This window comes from Poecilia reticulata, chromosome 17 (genome assembly GCF_904066995.2).
Source record: "Poecilia reticulata chromosome 17, P_reticulata-male-v2, whole genome shotgun sequence".
NCBI lineage: Eukaryota > Metazoa > Chordata > Actinopteri > Cyprinodontiformes > Poeciliidae > Poecilia > Poecilia reticulata.
Window position 1 is genome coordinate 930,079 of NC_088846.1, and position 17,762 is coordinate 947,840.

A 17,762-nucleotide genomic window follows, 5' to 3' on the forward strand; every position below is an offset into this window, starting at 1 on the left:
AGACAAGTGTGCTGGATTTAAGTGTTACTAAATGAAACCTTAGATATATGTCAACAGACGCAGCGTCGTGATTAAGCGGTGATTAACAAACTTCATTTCCATCTTTTCATTATTTCATAATGACTGCCACAAAGGGTGGTTAAATGCTTTGGTAGTGAGAATGTTAGGTGTTTTTTTTTCTTTGCATTCCATTTTTCAAATTTTTATGATAAAATGTTAAGTTTTTCTACATATTAAGTGTTTTATAGTTCTTTGAAATTAGGCTTTCTGTGAATTTAATGCAAGTAAAAGTGACAAAAATTCAAATAAGAGACATTTAGGTGTAACAACCACTAAATCTGGCAACAACTTTATAACTTAGGATATTAAAGGACATCAGTATTGCTTACAGACAAATATGTAAAAAATAAAATCAAACATTCAGTATAATTTGTAGATGTTAACACTTGAAAAAGACATCTTGTTTCATTGCTTTATATATTATTTTATATTTCACTAAGCAATACATATTAATTCCATTAATTCCACACAGATAGATGTTTATGTGCCTTTATTTCTATTATTTATGATGTGATTCTGCTTACAGCTAATGAAAACACTAGAAATATATTACATTAGACCAAGAAAAAAATTAATATACAAATGTGAGTTTAATGAAAAGTATGTTGAAACACATATTTTCATCAGGTACATTTATGAAAAGCACCTTAAAAGTATGTTAGCTCACGGTGTGCTGCTTACAGGCTTTTGCAAGGGTTTTAGTACTTTTAAACACATTTTGGGTGAGATTTTACTTGATAAATTAAGGTTACTTAATTTGTTTTTTATTAATTTACTTTGATTCTCCAAAAATCCAGCAGCTTTAGGGTGCTGTGGTGGCACAAGCCATATATTGGAGGCCTTAGTCCTCAACGCAGATGTCACAGGTTTGATTCCCGGCCTGATGACCTTTGCTGCATATCTTCCCCATCTCTCATTACCTACTTTTCTGTACAACTACTCTCAGCCACCTAAGCCAAACCAAAAAAAAAAAACTTAAAAGGAAATCCACTAGCTTTTTACTCAAATGCTTAAATTGTTTCTAGGCTAAGAACATAGAGAGCAATCAATCGACATTCATCTATAAATAAGATGAATCTCTGTGTTTTTATGTTTTCTACAAAAATAACTTTCATTTTCACTAAAATACTAAATATTTAGTTTATGGCTGAGAAGGTAAAAATAAAGACAAAATAAAAAAATGTTTGCATTTTTTTTTTTATTATGATTTTGTTAGGCCTGAAAACACTTTCAGCTTGATGAATTTGGGTCACATGGCAAAAGGTTTGGACTCCACTGCAGGAAGTCCTGTTTTGGCCTGGCATTCACTGAAGAACAACTGATTTGAATAGATGCAACACAGAGTGGCACTGAAAGGTTTTTTTTTCCTTTTTTAACATATCCAGGCTCTTATGGTCAGACCTTACAATTTACCTCATATTAATTCTGTTTATTTTTATGACAACAATCCAAATAATCTTAGAAAGAAACACGGATATAACCTGCAAGTGTTCACACATTAGCGTTTAGTTAGATTCATTCTAGATTATACCAGGCTCTGCTGAGGCAAGTCCTGTTTTGTTAATGAAGACAACACATGAATTGGTACTGTCCTCTCCAGGTTTATTATCATTAGACTCTTCCTGTCTATTTGCTGAAGAAATTCTAAAACCTGATGCTGAAACAAAACAAAACAAAAATAAATCCTCTTTTCTCCTCAAGAAATATGATGTAGCTTTTCTTTATACCATAGAAAGTGTTTGGACATTAAAAAACTGCAAGCAGTAAACATTTGCTTCAAAATTATTTTAAAACTTAAATAAAAGCTGCAAAGTCTTCCAGTTTGCTTCAAATCAGAGGTGTGAAGGAATACAAAAAAAATAAACTCCTGCAAGAACAATAAACTCCTGTATGATTTTAAAAGCATGCTTCAAATGTAAACACCAGCCTAGGCTTTATGTTTTTGCTGTACTATTCCTAATGATTTATTAAAATTTCCAGTTGGAGCAGGATAGAGTGAAGATTTTGGCCTGAGTGTCATCATTTCCTGCTTTGTGTGGAAAAATTTTGACCATCATCCAGGTTCTGTGCCCCCATACCCCAGCATACCCCAACATACCCCAACATACCCCCATACTCCAGCATACCCCAACATACCCCAGCATACCCCAACATACCCCAACATACCCCAGCATACCCCAATATACACAGCATACCTCAGCATACCCCAATATACCCCATCATACCCCAACAAACCCCAGCATACCCCAACATACCCCATACCCCAGCATACCCCAACATACCCCAACATACCCCAACAAACCCCAGCATACCCCAATATACACAGCATACCTCAGCATACCCCAATATACCCCAGCATACCCCAACATACCCCAGCATACCCCAACATACCCCAACATACCCAGCATACCCCAGGATACCCCAACATACCCCAACAAACACAGCATACCCCAGCATACCCCAACATACCCCAGCATACCCCAACATACCCCAGCATACCCCAACATACCCCAGCATACCCCAGCATACCCCAGCATACCCCAACAAACCCCAACATACCCAGCATACCCCAACATACCCCAACATACCCCAGCATACCCCAACATACCCCAGCATACCCAGCATACCCCAACATACCCCAACATACCCCAACATACCCCAACATACCCCAGCATACCCCAACATACTCCAGCATACCCAGCATACCCCAACATACCCCAACATACCCCAGCATACCCCAGCATACCCAGAATACCCTAGCATACCCCAACATACCCAGCATACCCCAACATACCCCAACATACCTCAGCATACCCCAACATACCCCAGCATACCCAGCATACCCCAACATACCCCAGCATACCCCAACATACTCCAGCATACCTCAAAATACCCCAGCATACCCCAACATACCCCCATACTCCAGCATACCCCAACATACCCCAGCATACCCCAACATACCCCAACAAACCCCAGCATACCCCAACATACCCCAATATACACAGCATACCCCAGCATACCCCAATATACCCCAGCATACCCCAGCATACCCAGCATACCCCAGCATACCCCAATATACCCCAACATACCCAGCATACCCCAGCATACCCCAACAAACACAGCATACCCCAGCATACCCCAACATACCCCAGCATACCCCAACATACCCCAGCATACCCCAGCATACCCAGCATACCCCAACATACCCCAACATACCCAGCATACCCCAACATACCCCAACATACCCCAGCATACCCCAACATACTCCAGCATACCCAGCATACCCCAACATACTCCAGCATACCCCAACATACCACAACATACCCCAGCATATCCCAACATACCCCAGCATACCCCAACATACCCCAGCATACCCCAGCATACCCCAGCATACCCAGCATACCCCAGCATACCCCAACATACCCCAACATACCCAGCATACCCCAACATACCCCAGCATACCCCAACATACCCCAACATACCCCAGCATACCCCAACATACCCCAACATATCCCAACATACCCCAGCATACCCCAACATACCCAGCATACCCCAACATACCCCAGCATACCCCAACATACCCCAACATACCCCAGCATACCCCAGCATACCCCAACATATCCCAACATACCCCAGCATACCCCAACATACCCCAGCATACCCCAACATACCCCAACATACCCCAGCATACCCCAACATACCCCAGCATACTCCAGCATACCCAGCATACCCCAGCATACCCCAACATACCCCAACATACCCAGCATACCCCAACATACCCCAACATACCCAGCATACCCCAACATACCCCAACATACCCAGCATACCCCAACATACCCCAGCATACCCCAACATACCCAGCATACCCCAACTTACCCCAGCATACCCCAGCATACCCCAACATACCCCAGCATACCCCAGCATACCCCAACTTACCCCAGCATACTCCAGCATACACAGCACCACAAACCCTTCGGCTGTCAGCCCCTGACATTGTGTAGAAACTCGGCTCCCAGCCTTTTCTCCCAAGTCAAGAGCAGCTGAGTTCTTCAAGTCTGCGACCGTTGGGCATTACTTCCACATACAAGCCAGCTAAGAAAGGAAATGCAGATGAGGGCCTCTGCAGCCATTCAGCCCCCTGGCCACTGCTGGTATCATTGCCAATAGAAAACACAGTGGATCTTCCTCTGGTCTTCATATTTCTGTCCATGTCTCTTGTTTCCACTGCTCCCCTCCTCTGGCAAGCAGATGTCACCCAGAAGTGAAGAGACTAGTGAAGGTGAAGTTAAGCATTTTCAGTGACTCTTTAGGAATAATTTGGCTGCTGGATCTGGCTTAGAAAGGAGGACATGTTGTTTTTATTTAACTTCAACCAAACATGTTATTTGATTCATCTTCAGGATTGTTTCAGTTTGCAAATATTTTTCTAATTCAACTGAGCCAAGATGACTGCCTCAAAAAACAGAAAAAATATCTGATATACCCAAGAATTGTTGCTGATATACAATTGTTGTGTGATTTTCTATAGCAGAAGTGAGATATGTTAGATAAATGGATCATTTGAACCAGCAATTGATATGGGCCCTCATGACCTGTGTGGATGCACACTTATAAGAAGCTCTGCTGTTATTTACATGATTGTTTGGGATCCAACACACATTTGGATAATTTACTGAAGAATATTTGTCAGCTGAATTTGACCACTGTGAAGCTCCATGATGTCTTATGGGCCAGATTTAAGAAAGGAAAGGAAGTAGCACAGGGCTGCAAGGTTTTGGGGCCCCAAAAATTATTTTTTGTGTATTGTGAATGTTTTACAAAAATTTCACCTCATAATAAACTCATGGTCTCATTTTGCATGAGGTGTTTTTTAATGTTCTTGGATTTTTTATTTATTCAAACACTCAAATATTCAAAAATTATGGAGTTACAGCACATGCAGCAATCTGCCAGATGGTTTTGATCGATTCTGCTGACCTGCTTATCAGTGTAATTTGCACAAGTAAAATATTTCCTGTGGTTTTTTGTTCTTTGGATAGAGCACCAAAACTGACTCCAGTCCAGGAACCCTTATTGTTCTGAATCGGTTCCTGCTCATACATTCTACTTACATGCCTTTGTTTCTATGATGCTTATTTAATTGCTAATGTCTGCAAATTTTATAGGATTGTTTTTATTCTCTAATCTTCATTTTTGAAACAGCAGCAAGTATATGGTTCATTTGACCTGTGAAGACGTTTATGCTTGGAGCTTTTTACTCAATATTTTACCACTTATGGAAAATATTCATGTTCAGAGTAAAAACATCAATTTAAGCTTTAATTCTTCTTGTAGAAATTGTATGAACTGAATGCTTATACGTAATAAGCGAATCATTCAATCACTGGATTTTAAATGAGCATCTTAAACAAAGGAAATGCAAATGTACATATAGATTGAATTGTTTCCATCTGCCACTTTCTGTGCATTTATAATTAAAGCTAAAACTGTTTGCAAAGTCTGATAAGTTGCTTATTTTCATAAAAATGTGTTCTGTATTTGGGCATAAAATAAAATATATAAAAAGTCAGATCTGCATTGTTTATTTACACATCATCATGACATAAATTATTTACATGTTGTCTAAAAAGGAGAATTTTATCAGAAAAGGACAAAAACAACTGAAAACAAAATCTTCATTAGGAAACAGAAGCAATTAAAGGAAACAAAAAAGTTGACTGCATTGTCAGGCTTACATTTGGTTTGGATTCATATTAATCTGATCTGCCAAACATTGCATTCAAAGACAGGTTTGTGTAGAAAAATAAATTATGTAAACATGTCAGAGCGTCTTTGCTCTGGATTCTGGCTGTGTTGGATATAAATAAGAGCGCATGATCCCACTTATTGACACCGATACTTTGCTGGGAAATGGGGGAACTGCGATAAGGCAGCACTGGAACCACAGATCCAAAGGCATTTCAGGTCAGGTCCATAAATGATTGAAATCCTAGAAAACTAGCAGCTCTGCAGGCGCCTGCTGCCAGATCAGCTCTAAAATGAAACATAGCGGAGCTTTGACTCACAAAGGAAAATGTAGCAACAGAACAGCTGGACGAACAGAAGGCCTACCATGAAGCGGCTGAAGCCGCTCAGCTGTCTTTGGGTTCCAGCAGCCACACTGTCCGCCGGTGGTTCTGGCCGGCCTGGAGCGCTCCGAGCCGGCCTTCTAACTCAGCTTAGCCTGCAAGACGAAAGAAGTCTTCATCTAAAACATTTCAAGAGATTTGTCTGAGGCTGCTTCGGGCTGTATCGCAGTTTGCCACGTGCGGTGTGCAGCCCGCAGAACTGTGTGGTGTCAGACAGCGGTGGCGCAGAGCATCCAGAGCATCCAGAGCATCCAGAGCATCCAGAGCATCCAGAGCATCCAGAGCATCCAGAGCATCCAGAGCATCCAGAGCATCCAGAGCATCCAGAGCATCCAGAGCAGCCAGAGCATCCAGAGCCTCAGGATGCTGGTGGTGTGATGGCTTCAGTCGCTGTCGGAACGGGCCTCCGCCTCTCGGCCGGCGGAGTGGTTGTACAGCCCCTGCGCCATCAGGTGCTCCGCCAGAGAGTTCTTCTTCCCGGTGGCCTTTTTAATCTTGGCCCGCTTGTTCTGGAACCAGATTTTGATCTGAGACTCGTTGAGGCTGAGCTCCAGGGCCAGGTTCTGCCTCCGCTGCTCGGTGAGGTAGCGGTTCTTCTGGAACTCCGCTTTCAGCCGCTGCAGCTGCTCGGCACTGAAGGCCGTCCGGGGCCGCTTGTCCTCCTTGCTCGGGGTCGGAGCTTTCTTTGGTTTGCGGGATCTGGGCCCTTGTGTGAAAAAGAGAGAACAAAACATCCAGTTAGCTCGTTTTCAAGCTTTGTTGAAAGTTTTTGAGATTTAAACGGAGAGAGAAAGGCGCTTTTCCCCAAGATGCTGAACTTCTTGACATGAACATCAGAGATTTTTCTTGTTCATTGGTGAATTATCTCAGGGACCAAACTTCAGAATGGAGGACGCGATTTATTCTGAGACAATACCTCTGACGTCCTCACTACATCTTTAATAGGAAACTTTTAATATTTCCTTAAATCAGATTTGAATCACACGTTTTGTGTTTCCCCAAAATTGCGCAATGTTTGGGATTTATGACGAGGTTTGTTATTTCTGCTCCGTGGTTTGAGTCTCAGGCTGGATGGAGGACAAATGCCTGTCTTAGCAAAAATCAACTGGATCAGACTGAATAAAAACAGAAGGAAAACGACCGTCAGACATTTGATCAAACCGAGCAACAATAAATCCAGGCTGCAGATGAACTGTGGCCTCGTTTCGGGTTCCTTTCGGCTCAGTTCGGGCCCGAACGTTAAAACTTTGTCGTATTTTCGTGAACAAAATCAAACTTTTGCACCAGTTGTAGTGGTAGTTCTCCGGATGCTCAATGCATTCCGTTTTTATTATTATTCCTCCTTTAGTTGTTTTTTATATATGTAGAGGAAACATGTTTGAATGCTGACATGTGACGTGAAGCCAACTTTTCACTCAGACGAATTAAATGTAGCCGCAGATCAGCGGTCAGTTTTTCTTCATGTTTTCTAAAGGCCGGTTTAAAATGATTCAGGATTTTTGGTTTTCACGGCCCCCTCACTTTTTTACACTCGCCCGCCTCCCCCCACTGCACCCCCAACTCTTTTGTTAGAAAAAAAAATGCAAATGGTAAAATAACAAAGAAGCGGGGAAACAATTACGTTTAACTTGGTGTTACTTCGGTATTTTATGTTTTTGACTGTAAAACATTTTTTTCCATTTCACTTTTATTTTAATAAAACACTTTGTGTCCACTTTGTCACATTATTATGGTCAGGAAAATCAAAAGTCAAAAACCTAGAGAAAGCGTTCTTTTCATGATGAATATGCTGCATGAATCATAAATGATCTTCATGTTTTATTTTAATCACGGCTAAATGATTCTAATAATATTATATTTATATGTTGGTGCAATAACGGCTAAGTCTTTGTTAAAAGTGCTTCGTTTTTTCTTTAAACTATTGTTTCTACTGTTCAGCTAATTTTAAAATACTCTCGATCATATTTCAAAGTTTAAATAAGATTTTTTTTCCTTCCGTAGTCTTTCCCACAATTTCATATGTTTCATTTATTTATTTATTTTATCTCAGAGATAATATTTAATTTTACCTCTAAAATTCGCATTTTACTAAATGTATCTAAAATGATGTGATTGAGGGAACATTTTCCACCAACCTGATGAAGGCCGGTCGGAGTACCTGGTACAATAAACCCAGGCCGGCCACAGCATCGGCTTGGCTGCTGGGGCCGCAGGAGCCGCCGGGGCCTCGCTGCTCTCGGGGCTGCGGCAGGAGACCCTTCGGCCGGAGTCGCAGGCTGTTTGCCCGGGACCGCTCGCCTCAGTCTCCGCAGGCTGGTGGTCGGACTTCCCCAGGCTGTCCTCCCTTCCTCCTGTCCTGCCGCGCTTTGAGTCCGTTTTGGAAGCTTTTCTCACTGACACCTCGCTCCTCTCCTCCAGCCCGTATCCTCCCCGAACACATAATGTGCTTTTCTTTCTCTTTCGGCCAAAGTCCGGCCTCAGGATGTTGTCTATGTAGAAGTTGGTGACCCGGTTGGACTGCTGAATCCCGGGCTGCTGCAGCAGAGGCCGGACGGCCCGGTTGGGGTCCTCTCCAGAGCTCTTTGGACTCTGACGTTCTCCTTGAACATTTTCCTCCATAATGATGATGAGCTGAAGCTCCAAAGAAAGAGATCCAAGTTTCTGATTAGTCTCTGTCTTCCTTTGAGCAATTAGCTGATGCCGTTGGAAAGAATGAAAAATAAAAATTCGATAAGAAAAGCAGGCAGTGTGTTTGCATCTGAGGTAAAAGTGTTCAGTTCTGAAAACGCGCCTGTGAATTTCGGCCCAGAACAATCATGCTTTCTTTGTGATGAGAGCATCCCTCTCCTCTCTGCTCTCACTCCTTCACTCCACTGCAGCACAAACTACCTGTTACATTGAAACAAACGAACCAAAGTGTGAAAGCTGCAGACTGCTCCAGCTCCAGCTCAGTTAGAGAATCTTCCTGCTGCACCAAATCCTCTTGATGAAAATGCCGCTCAAATCTTCCACTAAACAATTTTGGGTCTGATTTCTGATTGGCTGCAGGACTCTGGACTGACGTCGTATTACGGGCCTCATGAACACGTGATTTTGACCAATAGATTCACAGAATATGTATCATGTTGATTTCTCGAATCATTTTCTACATTTACAAAACATTAAATGCATTTCTCAAAACAATTTGTATGAATCAAAACACCACGGATTTCCTACAGAATCCAGTTTATTTCTCAAAATTCTTAGTTCATGTCTCAAAGTGAAATATCTGCATCAATGAACATGTCAGAGATTCAGAATATTAAGTCCTTGTTTCATTGTGTTTGGATAAGACAGTCAGATTGACTGTCAGTGTAGGAACCTTCTGCTGTAAAGGACGGCTAGACTTTTGATGACATGCATTATAAATTAATTATGGCAGATCAGGGACTGGACAAGATTCACGTTTACACATTTAGAAATTGCTTTGGGTTTAAATCAAATCTAATGGACACGTTATTTGTGCCCAAAAGAAAAGAAAAGAGAAACGAAAGGGAGAACAGAGCAGGGGCCTCAAACTCAATTTACCCGGGGGCCACTGGAGGCAGAGTCTGGGTGAGGCTGGGATTCCACAAAAAACATTGAAAAAATATCCTCAAATGTCATCAACATTTAATTATGTCTCCAATACATGAAGTGCATAAATTAGGACAAAAACCAACATAATAAGAAATAAAAGCATACATATATATTTAGTTTTTCCTTTTCCTTACACGAGTTTCCGTCAAGTAATATATATTTTCTTTTTTATTTCCCCTTAACATGCGTTTTTGTCAAGAAAAATAGATATTTTGCTCTGCCTTTTTTTGGTTCTTCCTTTTCCGCTCGCTGTATTTCTGCTGCATCGTTATGTTAATGAGGAGAGCTGCCTTCTATGCCCAGCTCCTCTACTATTGGCCAATAGAGCTTTGGAACCAACGTCACTGCGTCAGACGTTGTGGGGCGTTTAGGTGCAGTCGCTCGGTGCCATCTTTACAGGCCACAGACCAAAACAAACTTTATCCCGGTGGTTTTATTGTGTTACCGACTGCAGTGAAGTTAGTTTCGAGTTGAATATTGGATTTTCCAATATCTGCAGAGCAAGCGGCGTTTAACTCAAGGTTGATCTGATTTATGAACGCTAATTTCGGCCATCCATTCTCTAGCTCCCTTCTCAAGCGCTCGGAGGTTCACTGTTTTGATTATCTGTCCATTGTGCAATCTACATATCTATAGATAGATAAAGATATACATCTATATAAACATATACAGATCTGTCTATATTGTGCCCAAGCTATCAGTCAAAGCTGAAGTTAGCTTCCGAATGTAGCATCTAATTCGGAAATAGCTAAAGGGCGATTACACTTAATTTTTCACTATCTTGAGATTTTTTAATGTGTTGTACTTTAAAAACAACACCTAGACATTTCAAACCTAACTAGATTATTCTGTACTAACAGCAGAATGAATAAAACATTTGTGAAACCTTCTAATTGATCTGTGAAATTTGTAAAATGTCAATAGATTCCAGAACGCATTAGATCTGAATTATTAATTTGTGATTATTATTTTAACTTTCCGTTTTCTTTTTTTAATCTTTATTCTAGTTGGAGTTGGACAGGAGTTCTGTTTGATGGCTTCCTGGACGGAGAGATTGGCTGAGCTAATGTTGCCAACAACTTTTCTGCTTTTCTTTATATAAAGTATTTCTATCAGTTGCTCTTTTTCCATACAGTATTTGTTTATACAGTATTTTTTATTTTTACCTTAATGCTTACCTGGTCAGTTGAGGTGGAAATGATAGTATCATTGTCATCTTGATTACTGACAAATGTCAGAACCACATGGACTGAGCTGGTTACAGATCAATCTGAATCTTTATTTCTCATTAAAACGACTTCTTGTAATTTTAAGACATTGTTATAAAATTGCATCTTTATTCTGCTGTAACGATGACTGCATTCTTGCAATTAAAATTTCTTGTATCCTGACCGTAATGCTCCCTTATACAACTCACAGAACAGATGATTGAAATAAAGGCATTTTTTGAAAGTATTTTCTGTGATTTTATTATAGAAATTGAGGGCGGGAGGAATCGATTAAAATCAAATCTGGTATGAAAAAAAATCTTGTATCATCCAGCCTTATTCAGCATATTAAATTATATGACTACATATTACTTAATATTCACATTTCTTTGCTGGTATAACCTAAATGTGTTGCATTTTAACATCTCACTTGAATTCCTGATCTACATGCAAATACTTGATATAACGTAAACACTGAGAAAAGGGGAAAAAGTTTGTGAAATGTAGAGAATTACAAATGAGATTCAATTTTATTGTAGGTACAAACAGGATAGCAAAATGAACAGTGAATATATAATATACTTCCTAGCAGCTAATCAGACATCAGACTTGTTTTGCCTTTACTGGTGATGAAAACTCGTCACTCTGGAGGAGAGGAAGTCCGGCTCAGCCCCGTCCAGGATGACTGCAGTGTCAGGGTAGCCAACAAAGTCTGCAGGTAGATTTTTGCATATCTGGTGCTCCGGTTTCAAGATCATAGTTTAACCAAGTACTGTAAATAAAAGTTAGTCCACGTTGTGATGATCCGGCAGACCGTGGACTGATGGACGCCGTACCGGTCAGCTGGTCCAGGTGCTTGGATCCAATGGAAAGGTAATCAGCACAGCGATCATGTCTCAGAACATCACGAGGTGTTACGATGCAAACCTGAAAAATAAAAAAAAAAAAAACTAATAAGTGTCCATATTTAGCTGCACAACATAATCAAAACTAATAAATCCTCAGCTCTTTTTGAGAGTTTTGCTTGAAAATAAATTGACAATATCTCAGGAAATTAAATTTAAGTGAAATAGTTCTGGTATCACAAAGAAACTGCAAAAAAAAATGTTTCAGAGTTGTAACAACATTGAAGTTACTGAGTAAGAGTGAACTAAATACTGCTTAGAAATGCATGTTAAAATCTGAATACTCTTTTGAAAGTGTGCAGCTGAAATTAATTTAAACTACTAGCAGGCAAAGCACCGTGTTCGCCTAATACTGCACCAACAGTAATACAAAAATGATGCATATAAGAGGCATTAGTTTATAAAAGTCGAGGCAAACCTAAATTTACCATTTTAAAACAAAATGCAGTCATAACCTCATTTTCTAAGAGGAGGAAAAAAGAGAAATTACGTTGTGTAACGCAAGAACAATTATAGCAGCCAAGTGGAAAAATTCACTCTAACGTGGATTATAATTATGAAACAGCAAAGGTAGATGTCATATTTTCGGGATTCGGGAAATACGTGATTTGTACCATTTGTTCTGTGGGTGTTTTATGTGGGTCGGTGCCACTTAAACGGCTGTAAAGCGAAGGTTTTGGACCTTAATCTGACTGACTAGTTATCAGCAGGAAAATGAAAAAAACTAAGCACTGGATGGTACCGGCTAATTACTGGACACAACGACACACCACAAAACTGGATAGTTGTACCAGTAGCTCACAGATATTTTAAGTTTTGCGTCTTTTTCATGGTACAGATCTTGCAGCTTTGGGTAAAAACAATAGGAGCAAGCAGGACCAGGAACCAATCTATGTGGCATAAATTCAAACGGAAATACGTCACCACCTCTCGTGGCATATACCCCATTGGCCTGCGGGCCGCGAGAATGAGACCTCTGGTTTAAAGGGAATGAAAGACAAAAGGGTGGAGGAGAAAAAGAAAGAGAGAAGACTGCTTCTACACCTGCAGAAAGAGAAAAAAAACATTAATACACAGATCAATATCACAGACTTTTTATGAACATATGAAACATAGCAAAAACATTTTTGATAATGTATTAAAGATCGCATGTGTTATTCACAATAGACTGATAGTTTTAATAAACCTCATGCAAAAATCTGACTGATTTAGATCCTCATCACACAAAAAGTTTTATAAATCTATAAACCACTGAGTCCAGCAGAGGGAGATATTGTTAATGTCCTAGTTTATTATCTGCAGTAGTAAATAGCTACTCGAGTAACTTTTTTGAAAAAAATTACTTTTAGGAATATTTTTACTCTGCTATACTTTTTTCTTATCCTTAAGTAATTTTATTATGAAGTATCGTTACTCTTACTTGTGTAACATTTCTGGATTCTCTGCCTTCTGTGAGTCACTTCAATGAATGAAGAACCAACATGTTCTAAGCAAAAATTCACCAGACACAGACACACCTGCAGTTCTTATTAAAGTTTCAGAAGTTTTTTTATTGAAAGAAACTAGTTTGGAAAAAATAATTCTTTTACCCAGTTTTATAATTTTTTTGTTACTTGTATTAATTATTTTCCTTTTCATCATAAAAATACCAACATTTCCACTGAACTTTATATTTGGTCCATCTGATTATGTAATTTTTAAATATTAAATGATTGATAATCAGAACAAAGAGTTTGTTAAATTTAATATTGGTTAAATTTGTTAAGTATTTAATATCTATGTTTTTATGGGAATACGGATCTTTCAGATCAATTTGAAAAGTAATTTTGATTATATTTTACATTTTATTGTGTCATGTAGCGCGGGGTGCTGGTCTTGGTCTCGGGATAGGGGGTCTTGACCACAACACTGCTAATGGAAGCTTATTAAAATAAATCTTCAGTAGGAATTTTTTTGTTTCTTTTATTTGAAGAGGTCCAGTGTACAGTCAGTCCACCTGCTCAGGATTTCTATCCCTGACCAGAACAGGGTTCTGCTTGTTGTCAGAAAAAATGTCTTAGAGAAAAAATCTAGTTTTTTACTATTTTACTAAATAGTTTAAGAACTAAGAGATTAGTTGTTAGTTTTCAGATATTAGCTCACACAAGATGCAACAGTTAGCATTTTTCACCTGCAAAAAAGCAGAAAATTATGAAATGTGTTTGAGAGCTAGGAGCTAGATTGTAATGTCACCAAATATATGTGAAGCGAGGGTTCATTTTAATCTTTTAATTAATTTTAATCTAAATCTGTGTTTACACAAAGTCAGAAAACTATTCACTTCACGCAGAACCCTCTTCTTGGTCCCGATCACACCATTCTGGTCGTGGCCCCTCACAGCAGGTCGAGGGCCTGGAGCTGGTTCATTGCTATCACTTATTGCAGGGGTGTCCAAAGTCGGTCCTGGCGGGCCGACATCCTGCATGTTTTAGTTCTCTCCCTAGTGGTTGTAACAACCTCCTCAGCAAGTCAATGTTCTCCTTAGGCCATCGAATGAGCCATCATTTGATGCAGGTGTGTAAAACCAGGCAGAGACTAAAACATGCAGGATGTCGGCCCTCCAGGACCGACTTTGGACACCCCTGACTTACTGCTTTAATCCTTCTGCTCACTGTGCTATGGATAAGCCTGGAGTGAAAGGAGCCACAGGGCCACGCTGACTAACTTCACTGACTCCAGTGGTGCTTGGCTTCCCCGGCTGCTGGTCAGTCCTTGCATGAGTACACAGGACTGCTTTCTGAATAAGGGAGGTTTTGCTCTGCCGCTTTTTTAATTTTAAAACTTCTCCTTGTCTTTCTCCTGCTGCAGGACATTCTAATGTGTTGAGGAAATGCTGGCTGAACCGTACACTGGATAACATGGAACTGATGCGTACACTTACTTTATGAAGTGGGGTTGTGATGAGAGGTTATTATCAGTCAGTATCTTCCATGCTGCAGCAATGGTTCGAAATGAGATTTTTTTCAATTAGAGTCAAACATTTGAACATTTTGATGTTTGCATCTGCTTTGCAAGAATAATGTTTTGGTTTGTCCTTGAATAACTTACTAAAAGACATGGACAATTATTGAAGTTAATGATTTTAATCACAATAAAAAGTCAGGCCACTACCTGATGATCAGAAATCAATAGCAAAATAGCTCTTACTCTCACTTATAGTTTTATGATTACCTGCCTGGTGGAGTGTGATATTACAGAACAAAAAAGGTGGATTTTCAAACTGTAACAGATTTATAGAATAAACAAGTTCTCTAAAAAATATAAAAATCAATCAGTGACATTTTATTAAACACAAAATAATAAGAACCTAATCAAACTGACTAAAAAAAGTAAAAAGGGTGAAAGAATAACAAATATGAACTATTAGTAACAAATAAATAAAATAATGACAACAGCTCAGCTTTGATATGTATGTTTCAAACAGTGATGTGTATTATGAGGGAATTAGCTCCCAGATTAGCTTCCCATGTGACAAAGATCACCAGCTGATCACCAGCTGATCACCAGCTGATCACCAGCTGATCACCAGCTGATCACCAGCTGATCACCAGCTGATCACCGAGGACCCCTCACACCCTGGACACCACTTCTATTTCTACCCAAGAGCTGTTTTTACCCTGAACACAGCTGATCCATCTATAAACTGATCATTTATGTATTCATTTTTCTTAATGTCCCAGTTGTTATGTATTTCTACAATATTTTTGTATTTTTATTGACATATACTTATTATTATTCTATTCAGTTATTTGACTTGCCTTTGAGAGGCGCTGTTTTAAAATTTCATTGGTCATTCTATTTATTTGACACTTACTGTGAACCATTCTGATGAACACGTTCTAATTATTTTAAGAAGGATGTGGTTAGAGTGAATCCAAAACTGTGTTTTTCTTTTGACATAATGGATCAGAATGGATCCTACTGGAGCAAGTGAAGGTTGATGAATACTTGCAGTGAAGGTATTCATCAAATAATGCTGGGTCCTCTTCCCTCCCTGTTCATACTGCGGTATTACTGTGCTACACCCCCAACCTCTATGCTTTCTTGTTTGGGTTTTCTTAATTAATCTCTATTGTAATAAATCCTTTGGGTAAACATTGCATGTGGCAAATGAATCCATTCTGTTCACACTGTCTTCAAAACCAGAAACAAAGAAACCGCCTTTAGCTACCAGAAGGAACACAAAAGTGCCGTCTGTCACACGGCAGAGTTTGATAGAGTGAACATTTCATTGTCACCTAGACTTGAGTGATTTAAGACGTTTGTGTCCCAACCAGACTGTCCAAGGTTATTTTACTGTGATCAACACCTTTGGTTTATAGTTCACAAACTTCAACTCAATTTATTCATGTCGTCACAAAAATATTAATTTTACATTTGATGAAGCAGGTATTCATTCGCATTGACTAAATGAAGTAAATCAAACGCCTTTGTTTTATAAATATTTAATAAAATCAGTTGTATGAGAAAGGATTGCAGTTTCACTGGTGGGTTCCTTCAAAACATAACCATCAGTAGCAATATTTCATCTCCACTTTAGGAACCATGATGATACTCTGGAAATGTCCCATGTCTGGATTCTTCCCAGCTCCACAATTCACATTACTTCTGTGTTCTAACAGTTCCTGAAAGGTCAAGGTGAGGATCATAACTGTTACTAAAAGGCTGTGATTCATTCCAGACCTTTTAAGGATCCTTTGATGTCATTTGAACATTTTATAACAACACAGTTTAGCCCTGCAGTGATCCAAAGTGTTTGTATTGTCCTGAACACAGGCTACCTGCTCTCAGAAGAAGGAATGGCAGTTATTCCAGGGCACAGAGCCAGACAGCCAAGGTGAATGAACAAGAAGGAACAGAGGACAGCTCGGTGGGGAGGGGGGAGGGGGGCCGAAGATGCAGACTGCTGAGATGGGATGAAGACTGCCTGGACTCAAATGTTACTTCAAGGACTTCTTCCATCATGTGTCAGAGTCCTGGAGAGAGAAACTTGCTGACAGCAGGAAAATCCACTCAGTCCGGTCAAAGATCTCTTACAGATTTTCTGCAGGTCGTGTCAGTCAGTGACTGACTGGAGAAGAATATCAGACTGTGTGACAAACTGGAACTAAGATCCCACAAGTTTAAAGGAGTGAGGTGACGATCGACCATCATCAATGATAACCCCACACCCTCCACCAGTACAACCAGTATGAGTCTACATCCCCCCACTGGGCTCCTGGAGAAACTAGAGGTACTAGCCCAGCCTCTGTTTGAAGATTACAGTTAAATCAGAGAATACTTCCAAAAGGTTTATGTCAGTAATTCAACTCAAAAAGCAAAACTCACATCTGTTAATTTTATGGTGATCCATTCAAATCATGTTTCTATACATTTTGAAGGCTTATGTTATATATAAAAAAGATATTAACCCTGAATTGTGAGCTTACTAAATGTGTATCCAAAGTAACTGTACATGCACGTGGTCTGGGCTCGTTTTGCTTGAGTTACTGTGTTAATGCGGTGTGGCATGGAGGGGGTCAGCCTGTGGTTCAGCTGACTCTCCTCGTATCCTTCAGACTTTGGTTTCTGACTGCAGCTGCAGTCAGCACCTTGTGAATCTCCCCAAACTCTCAGTGGCTTTTGCTTCACTATCTCATCAAGGCTGCAGTTATCACAGTTGCTTGTGTCCCTTTTTCGACCATGCATTTTCCTTCCACTAAACCTTTCTTAGCATGCTGTGGACAAAGACCTCTGTCAACTTCTTTAGCGATGACAGCTTGTGAGCCATGGTCATTGAGGATGGAGAGTCTCTGTTGGACTTT

General features: G+C 39.9%; 2 protein-coding genes and 1 long non-coding RNA gene across 5 annotated transcripts in view; 1 reads left to right on the forward strand and 2 right to left on the reverse strand.

The window, feature by feature from the left end:
- Positions 1 to 16,596, forward strand: part of cnpy1 (canopy FGF signaling regulator 1) — a 61,348-nt gene extending 44,752 nt beyond the window's left edge. The window contains exons 6-7 of one of the 3 annotated variants that reach the window (XM_081597894.1): positions 14,586 to 14,662; positions 14,767 to 16,058. In XM_081597894.1, coding sequence (XP_081454020.1) covers positions 14,586 to 14,662; positions 14,767 to 14,784 — 95 coding nt within the window. In that variant the 3' untranslated portion in view covers positions 14,785 to 16,058. Of the gene's footprint in view, positions 1 to 10,813; positions 10,955 to 14,585; positions 14,663 to 14,766; positions 16,059 to 16,498 lie in introns of those variants that run through there. The other 2 variants (XM_081597895.1, XM_081597893.1) reach the window with 2 other exon arrangements.
- Positions 6,303 to 8,807, reverse strand: en2b (engrailed homeobox 2b). The gene is made up of 2 exons (XM_008433557.3): positions 8,324 to 8,807; positions 6,303 to 6,894 (listed from the first exon to the last, which is right to left on the reverse strand). The coding sequence occupies exons 1-2, from the start codon at positions 8,805 to 8,807 to the stop codon at positions 6,572 to 6,574; spliced, it is 807 nt and encodes a 268-aa protein (XP_008431779.2). The 3' UTR covers positions 6,303 to 6,571.
- LOC145547897 (uncharacterized) lies at positions 11,526 to 14,790 on the reverse strand. Its single transcript, XR_014084161.1, has 2 exons — positions 12,847 to 14,790; positions 11,526 to 11,941 (listed from the first exon to the last, which is right to left on the reverse strand). It is a non-coding gene; the product is annotated as an uncharacterized LOC145547897 (long non-coding RNA).
- Positions 16,597 to 17,762: the final 1,166 nt, after the last annotated feature.

Excerpts from the sequence above, each read along its gene's own strand:
- en2b (XM_008433557.3), bottom strand. The coding sequence starts at position 8,807 with ATGGAGGAAAATGTTCAAGGAGAACGTCAGAGTCCAAAGAGCTCTGGA. Across the intron at positions 6,895-8,323 it reads CTCCGACCGGCCTTCATCAG|GGCCCAGATCCCGCAAACCA; the intron begins GTTGGTGGAAAA and ends TTTTCACACAAG.